Source organism: Cucumis melo, chromosome 7, assembly GCF_025177605.1.
Source record: "Cucumis melo cultivar AY chromosome 7, USDA_Cmelo_AY_1.0, whole genome shotgun sequence".
Lineage (NCBI taxonomy): Eukaryota > Viridiplantae > Streptophyta > Magnoliopsida > Cucurbitales > Cucurbitaceae > Cucumis > Cucumis melo.
Genome location: NC_066863.1, coordinates 28,803,221 through 28,812,750, shown reverse-complemented (window position 1 = coordinate 28,812,750; position 9,530 = coordinate 28,803,221). Strand labels below are relative to the sequence as shown.

Sequence of the window (9,530 nt, the reverse complement as noted above, 5' to 3'; positions counted from 1 at the left end):
AGAAACAGGAAATAGGGAACAGGGAACAAGGAACAAGAAACAAGAAACAGAGAATAGGAACGTTACCAAACGGGCCCTCAATTTCCAAATTTCTCAATCTCAATTATTTTCAAAATCAATCGAAATCCAAATGACAATAATAAAATGATGGTTCCTCAAAAGCATTGGAGGAGGCCTTGACAAATCGTTTCATCTTATATTCTAATTTCAAACTTTTCATTCAATCAATTTTGAGTCCATCTATTCCTAACACTCTTCTCTTTCTATATACATGAGCGTTGGAGCACTTAAATCAATTTCGTGGAATACGATTGTCAACAATCAATACTTTTTTGTCATAGAAAACATAATTGGATATTGTTTTGGTTTGCATTCCTTTCCTTAATTGTAGTAGTGGAAGAACGACTCAAATCCATATAAAGAATGCCTTCGTGTTTCTCAAATAAAATGCTTACGATCTCGAGGTAACCGAGGGGTATTGTTTGAGCATTACTTGTAATTAAAACAAGCGAAAAGATTGTTTGCATCATAAAAATAAATGAAACCAAAGGTTAGTTGTTAGAGATATTAAATATCATTGAAAGGTATAGAATTTATTTTGAAGTTTCCCCAGTTACTTTAATGGATCATCTAACTCAATTAGATTACACCTTCTTGCCTAAACCTAGCGGCCAAATTGATTAGAAACACTAACAAATCATTCTAATTATCTAACTAGGCAACACGAGATCACACTTGAACTAATTGCATGAAGTTTTACGGATTATGCTAGGATTGAACTTAACTCCTCTAAATTGACTAAAGTAGGAGTATAAAAACCGACCCGAATCCATCTAGCTTGGATCAATCTTAATTAAAAATGCACAAAAATCAAACCGAACAGATCGACTCGGCTCGATTTTGGGTTTACTCAAACATGTTTGGGTTGTGTAATAAACCTCGCCACCGAGTTCCTACACCCCTCTTACTAACTGAATTTATTGACTTTTCAATTTTTCATCCAACTTGATATTTCTTTACTAATATCCTTTTGCCTAACCCACCTTGTTTATAACAATAGTTTAGTTCCAGTGACCGTTGCAAGCTTTATGAAAAAGTAGACGAATCCAAATTAAACAATTAAAAATACATTACATCGATTAAAATTGAACAAATATCAAAACACTTATTCGTCGTGAGGAAGAAAAAGGAAAAGACTACGTATTTATTTATTGTTCTTATGGGCATATGGTGCAATTGGGATTGATGTACTTTTTGAAGAAAAATGAAAATAGTAATTTAAAGAGAAATAAAAATAAAGAAAAGAACACATGAGGGTTAATTGGTACTGTGTGTATATATATATATGATTGGTGTACTGACTGTCTGAAACAACAGAATTGAAGAACATGTTTGTGGAGCACTAAATAATTTAATGAATAATTCGACGGCCAATAGGTTGCCTTAAAATTATCAACACTGTCCTTACAAAAATTACAACATTTATATACATTTTCTTATCATTTCATTTCTTCTCCTCTCTCTCTCTCTCTCTCTCTCTCTCTCTCTCTCTCTCTCTCTCTCTCAATAGTCAATACTATAAGATCTCCAAATATTCTGTATTTAATTACTGTTACTTTTATTTTTCTTCCAATGTTCCTCTCCTCCACTAAAATTCACTATTCAAATTATCTTTTTTTAACTTTTTGCTTAATTTAATTGTACCAAAGTTTATGACCCTATGGTTAATTTGATTATCTTAAGTTAGAATTCATCTAAAATTCAAACAAAAAGAATAATAGAAAGATGAAAAAAAAAAAATATATTTGAAACATATGTTAGCAAAGTAATAAAGTTTTGCCTCTAAGACCTTCTTTCATGTTGTAGTTGTAAAAACATTAAAATGAAGTAAACGAATGTTTTAGAAATCGTAAAGTTATAACCGGTTCTGTATGTAAAAAAAATAAATTATATATATAAAAGTCCATGTTGCAAAATTTAAATTTCAAAAATAAAAAATATTGACGTATATTTGTTGAAAAAATAATAGCTCAATATCATAGCAAACAATAACAAAATATCTATCGCATAACTTTGAATTTTTTGTAATTATTTGTAAATATTTTAGTTCATTTTCTTATATTAGAAAACAACATAAAATAAGATAAAAATTGTTGTAGTTTCTCAATTTTGATCAAACTTTTACAAATGTTTCTCAAATTTTAGCAATTGTGGTTATCAAACAACGTGGAGTTCTATGAACATAAAACAACAAAAATTACATCGATGAATAGCTTTATTTTTATTTAGTTGAATATTAATTATGGTAGTTAAACGCTAGCTGATTTAAATAGTTAAAAGACTGAATATTAATTATGTTAATCGATGATTCGAATTCACTCTCATAATATTGTTTACGAATGCAGAGTATGATGTGTGATATATATGTTTGTATTGTAGTTAACACTTTCTTTATTAAACTAAGAAGTTGAAGATACCTATGCTTTCATATGCGAAATATTTTAATGAACAACAAAGTTTTATTTTTCATTTTAAAATTTTGTTCACCGTTCAAACTAAAACCAATTATTTATAGAGAACGTAACACGTGAAAGATAAGATATATATAGCTTAGTTTAAATAACACGACTTTCATGCATAATTATCATCTTTTTATTTTTATTATATATATATATATTCTTAGTTTTTATTTATCGAAGAACACAAAAAGAATCTCAAAACATATTTTATTGTAAATGATTCATGTGGAAAAGAAAGGGCTAGATTCATATAACAATTTTTGTAAATTTAAAGACACTACCCAAATTAAAATTTTTAATTTTTCACTAAAGTAGATAATACGACAAATCTTGTCTCAAAAAAAATGATAAAAACTTGAAAATGAATACTTAATTGTAGGATTTTTTTAAAAAATAAAAAGAACCCAAGAACAAAATATTTATACTTCATACATTTTGTTAAGCGGATATATTTTATTAATTTTTCTATTTTTACAAATTTCCACCAAATTTCCTACATTTAATTATGAGAAATTAGTATGGACAAAAAAAACTATTTATTGAATATGAAAAGAAATATATATTTAATTTTACTATATTTTGAAAATAGTTTCAATAATATGTTATTTTTGAAAACTTTTTTTAGTTACGTTTTACGATCCAATGATTATTTTTTAAAAAGCCACTTGTTTGTTTGTTTGTTTGTGTTTCTCGAGAATACATCGTTCCCATATCTTGATGTTTTTTCTTCTCTTAAGATCTATATCCCCCACTAACATTCATTTTAAAACTAAGAAGATTAGATATAAGGTGTAATATTTGATTTTATTGTAGAGTACAAATAGCCTTCATGTTTTGATATATTAATTTTTTCTGTTACATTTGAGAGAAACCATTTGACAGTACACTAAAATAATAATAATCACCATAATAATAAATAAGAAAGCAAAGATATGGCATGTGATGGGGTCTTGTTGGATTCTCATTGTTTTACAATGACACCAAATAATTTTATATTATATATATATATATATATATATATATATATAATTTTATATATTAGCAAATTGTTAGCCCTTAATTTTGTTCTTTAGTTCAATAAACAAACGTGAATTATTGAAAATCAAATCTTTTAATACCACTTGTTAATTAGCCATGGCTTTGCTCATATGTTGTGTTAATTTTATTTTTGTGTGTTAGATTCACATGAACATTTTTGTCTTTTTTAACTTTCTTCAAAGACTATGCTATAGATTCTTTAAACCTATGGTTTAGAATCTTAAATTAAACTATTCCTAATTAAACTCTAATTTAGGCATGAAATGTGATTGATTTTTCATTGGCTGATAAATTATAAACTCTCTATTTATTTATTAATTGGATTATTGAAGCGAATTAGAATAAAATAGAATTGGCGTATTGGTGTTTAAAGTAATTACAATACATGTATAAAATAAACTCAACGAAATTGAAGATAAATATTCACAAAATGGATCAAAAAAATATCTCGAACTTGAGAGACTAAAAAATTTGTATGTAGATGAATTGCATTGAGTAAAGAAAGTTAACTAGAGTGACAATGAGCAAAATGGTGACGATCAAAATCTTGAAGTCATAGTGACTTTTTGAGTTTTGCAATAAAACATTAATTTATCATCTAGCATTTAATTAAAAATTAAAACCGTTGATTATTAATACTGATTACCTTATTTGGCTGCTTAGTACCCAAGCCACCTCGTGACTCTATGATAGAGTTAAAAAAATCTTAATGGTGGTGACCAAAATATGCTCTTTTTTTTAAAGTCTAGGGACTAAAATAGAATAGAATAAAAAGTTTAGGGATCAAAATAGGATTCAAACCTACAAAATATTGTCAATCAAACCTCAACTATTTTGTTTTTCAAAGTTATGCTTTTCGTTTTTTAAGGCTTGGTTTGTTTCACAAATGTTTCCATTGAATTTCAGACGAACATCTTATATTCACGTTTGTTTCACAGACTTCCACCTTTTAAAACCCAGGATATATATTATTCATGCAACTTTAAAACATACCTAACATGAGTTTTTTAATATCCTATGATAGTATGAGATTTTTATGTATGGATGATGAACAACAGAAATATAGCTTAATTAATTTATTATCTTGTTTAGTGACCTTCTTATTTAGTACCTTCATGTTGTTTTGGCTTTGTGTTAAAAGAAGGAAACGTTACACGCATTGTAGGCATACTCCATTCTCATTATTATTATACATTGTAATTCATTATGACGGGACCCTCTATGCTTAGGAGAAGCCTAAAACCATCACCACTACAAAGTAGATAACAAATAAAGAAATTTAGAGGTAAAACTAATGTCTATATATTTAATTAAAAAAGAAAAAAAAAACTCAAAAACCAAACCGATGCCAAACAATACCAGTATATTTGTTTTAAATCGATTTTTTTCGAACTTAAAAAAAACTACGAATAAAATTATCATTTATACTAATGATAGAGATGTTTTTAATTTAGAAATATTTTGCAGTTTCAATTCATCTGAACTAAAATGTAAAATTTGCAAAAAGTTATTGAAAACAACAATTTCTTTTTCTTTTTTTTTTTTTTGTTGGCGAAGACGGTGGAAATACAAATCCACATTTATTGGAATTCAAGGCGTTTTAAAAGCGAAACAAATTTTACAAAAGGATAGTGAAGGGTAAAACGGGAAACACAAAGAAAACTCCCAATATCTCACAAACTTTTAGTTTAGTTTTCCCCAAACACTCTAATCAGTAATTTACAAACATAAACTTTCTTTTCCTTAAGACAAAAGCCAAGAAATCACCGCCTCCGATTCCGCCACCGCACCCCCGAAATTTTCTCCGGCATCCCATTCTATGTCGCCGGCAAAGCTTTCCCAGTTCCATGGACTGTTAAGACTGAACGAAGAGCTGCTAATGGGACTACAGTCACCCCCGAGCTCCATCTCCGCCGCACCGGCCGGAGCCACAGAGACATTGTCGGTGTTACTTCCGCACGTGCCAGTTGTGTTGAATTTATGAATTTCATCCTCGTAGTCTTCGTCCCATTCGACTTCCACATTTGTCAACAATTCATCCAAATCCAACGACATCTCGTCTTCTTCTAAAACATCATTACTATAATTCAATGTCTCAGACCCACCAACGTCATGTCGCCCTTCTGGCCATTTGTTAATTGTTTCCTCTTCCCTTAGGTCATCTACACATCCCCTACCACACACACCACTCGCCGGCGACGGAATCTCCCTCCCTACTTCCACCTCCACCTCCACCTCCACCTCCCCCTCCGCCTCTTCCTTCCTCCGCCGTCCACGTCCGCCCTTCCGCCGCGGCGGAAGGCTGATCCTGGCCACGTCCACAATCACCGAGTCGCCATCATCGTTCCGGCGCCGGATCGTTTGGATTTGTCGACTTAAATGCGAATTCCAATAATTTTTAATCTCGTTGTCTGTTCTGCCTGGCAAGTGGCTTGCGATCAAAGACCACCTATAGAATTTAAACCATTCAATCCATTGATTAAAGAAAAAAACTATATATATATATATATTACGAGCCAATGGATTATTCAAATGATCTTGTCTTTTCCCCCCCTTCGTTTACGCGGTTCTCGATTTGGTAAGAATAAAATTTTAAAAAAATTTAATCACGTGACAAAGAGCAATGCTCCAAAAACTGATTCCATCTTCCATATTAAGAAAAGAAACACGAAACTTTGACAATGTTCTTCCCTACTGCCATCGATTTTTTAAGAAATAAGATCTTCCCGTACTTTCTTCCATCATTTTTTGTTTACATATTTCTAAAAGAAAACAACTTTATTTTTTCCCCTAATTCCCAATGAAAGAAAAAGTTAAATACTTACTTAAAAGAAATTAATCAATTAATTAATTATGTCTCTCTAGTCTATGTATACTCATGTCGTCATTCTGCCCTCTCTCTATCACCCTCTTCTTAGGTCCACAAAAAGGCCAATTTTTTTTATTGGTTTATTTATTATCTGCCCTTTATTATTTCTCCTCGTGAACAGCACGAAAGAAAATATTAACTAAAAAGATTTGAACTTCACCATAACACATCTTTCCCATTCAACCTTTATACGTATTTAGGTATAATATTCATAAAATATAATTCTTTTTAATGTACATCAAATAATACCGAAATAAATAAAATATTTCAAGTGGAGGAATATACTAAATAAATATTTTAAAATAAAGTAAAATGTATTCAAATATTGATAAATATAGTAAAATGTACGTTTTGTTTTTGTTTTATTTGAAAATATTTATGGCTCATCGTAAACGTTTGTCCATCAAAATACCTGTTTCCAAGGGAAGCATGAAGCTTAATGATGACATCTTCTTCTTCAGATGTGATGTTCCCTCGTTTCAAATCTGCTCTCAAATAGTTAATCCATCTCAGTCTACAACTTTTACCACATCGCAGAAGACCTAAACACATATCAACAATAAAAATAAAATAAAAAAATAAGAATCAATATAAATTTTTTTTTCTCGGGATAAACTTTCTTTAGTAGAGTAGCATTGTAAAAGAGATTTTTTTTTTTTTGAATGGGAGGTGTAAGTAACGAACCTGCATTTTTGGGGAGAGATCTCCAGGAGCCTTCACCATTGGCGAGTATATATTTTTTCAACCGGTCATCTTCCTCCGCCGTCCACCGCCCCTTTTTCAGACCAACTTTATCACAGCACGGCCTTCTCCCCATTTCTCGCCGTCGCCGTCACCGGGGGCCACCTGCTGCTCCCTCTTTGTAATTATTTTCAGATTCAAAACGCCATCGTTTCTTTCACTTTAATTTATTAAAATCCCCTTCGAGTTCTTTCCCTTCCCCGTTGCTCTGTTTTGTCACTCTTAACTACTAAAAACTTTTAAGAACAAGTTGGGTCACTTTATAACAACAACAACCCACTCTCTCTCTCTCTCTCTCTCTCTCTCTCAAACTCCGTGTCATTTCTTAATATATATATATATATATATATATATACACACACACACTATAAACCGAGAGGTGACGTGGGAGGAGGAGGTGGCATTTTGAATCTCATTTTTAGTTGTGTGGATGAAGATGTGACCACGACACTTCGAGCCAACCATGAACTCGTGGCTAATCGACGGTCGAGAGTTGAGTGATGGGGCTTTACGTTTTCCACGTTGGCACTTCTTTATAATTTACTTAAATTAACATCCATTTATACTCTATTCATTCTATAACTCTATCAATTAAAATCCAACTTTGATTATAGTTGATAGTTATAAGATGAATAATTCATTTGTCTTAGAAAATCACCAACAAATTTATAAACTTTATCAATAAATATATGAATGAAAATAGTCAGTACCTCATTTTGATGACCATAGAAAATGTTAGAATTGTGCTTAGTAGCATATGGACATATATAGTATACCCTATTACATTAATTCTCTTTCCCCACCTCTATCTATGGCCCAATGCTTTTCAATTTCTCATCCTTTTCTTTTCCTTCACCTCTCAATCTCTAAAGCTACTGCTCCTTTTCTCCTTTCTTCTTCAATATTATAACTTTAAATAAGTGAGAGAAGCTTTTCTCATTTCTAAGCATACACGAACATATAAATACAAGAAACCTTCAGCATCAACACAATCAATTTCTAAAAAACTTACCTTCGATTGAAAAGGAACAAATTTAAAAATGACACTTATGTCTAAATTGTTTCTTTTTTTTTTTTTTTTTTTCTTTTTTCTCTATGTAAGGATGCTCTCAGTTGTCTTTTCTATTTTGTCCAATCTAAGTATCAATCATCTCATCCATTAAACATGACTCAAAAACTTCATAGAGTTTCAAAAATAATAAATTTACCATAAACTCAACGTGACAATGAACTGCAATATACAAAAGAAATTGTATCTAAAAAGAAAATTAATAGCCTTGAAAACGAAACTTTTTTTAACTATTCACAACAAAGAAAAATTTGTATTCGTTATAAATCGATGGTGCACATGTTCTCACTTTAATTTTTCGTACATTTTGTCCTCAAAACTATGACTCAAATTCTTAGTGTGTTACTTTTTTTTTTTTTTTTTTTGTATTGAATTCAAACGTATCAATCTAACTCAACTACTAAGGCATAATCTTTTAAATTCGTCACTACGTTTCTTTCGTTTCTAACTGCTGTATTCTATGTACTCTTTCGAGAAACGAAAGAAAGGCAAGAGAAGACATGGAAGAAATTAAAGAGAGGGAATATTGGGGAGTAAGAAGCCAGAGATTTTAAGTTGAGAGAGACGAAAGGGGCCGTATTATTTTATAAGAATAATAAGAACACAATTCTTTAAGATGTAAAGACAGAATTGTGAACTTTAATTGACTACAGTATTAGTAAAGAGAGTATGTAGGAAAATAAAATGAGAATTATTAATATAAAGTTTTGGTCATTGTAAGTTGTTGTTGGTGTACATACGTAACATGTCTAGCCATCGTACACGTCCATTTGTTAGCATTTAATACCTTCATCTAACCAAGAGACTTCAGAGTCCCACCGCATTTAAGCAGCATGGGAGCACTAAACTGGCGTCGTTTCACGTTTTGGATATAAGAGGGTAAACTAGTCATCTTTCTTTTTATTTTTCAATTGGATCCAGGATTACTGTGATTGTTCTTAATACTATAACCTATGAATTGATACCCAAAATTAGTTCTTGAAAAGTGTAAGAGTGTGACTTACAAAAAAAAAAAAAAAGAGAACTACCAATTCAAAAGAAAAAAGAAAAGGAATAGAAGATAATACGAGTTAATTCTTTTACTCTGAGAACGAGAACTTGAAGTTGGATGAATCAAGGACTTCCGTTATATTAGTTGAAAACATGACTTCCTATATGATTAGGTGCATGTTGTTCTTAAAATTTTTTCCCAGACAACTATTTGAGCTTCACAAAGATATATGTTGCTAAGGGAGTTGCTAATTTTTTTCTTATATAATTGTCTAATTTTTTTTATTTGAATAGCCTAAACTAT

General features: G+C 30.6%; 1 protein-coding gene across 1 annotated transcript; it reads right to left on the bottom strand.

Moving 5' to 3' along the window:
* Positions 1-5,118: 5,118 nt before the first annotated feature.
* Positions 5,119-7,488, bottom strand: LOC103494741 (myb-related protein 308-like). The gene is made up of 3 exons (XM_008456079.3): positions 7,111-7,488; positions 6,839-6,968; positions 5,119-6,006 (listed from the first exon to the last, which is right to left on the bottom strand). Exons 1-3 carry the CDS (start codon positions 7,241-7,243, stop codon positions 5,301-5,303), a joined length of 969 nt encoding a protein of 322 aa, XP_008454301.1. The 5' UTR covers positions 7,244-7,488; the 3' UTR covers positions 5,119-5,300.
* Between the last annotated feature and the right edge of the window lie 2,042 nt (positions 7,489-9,530).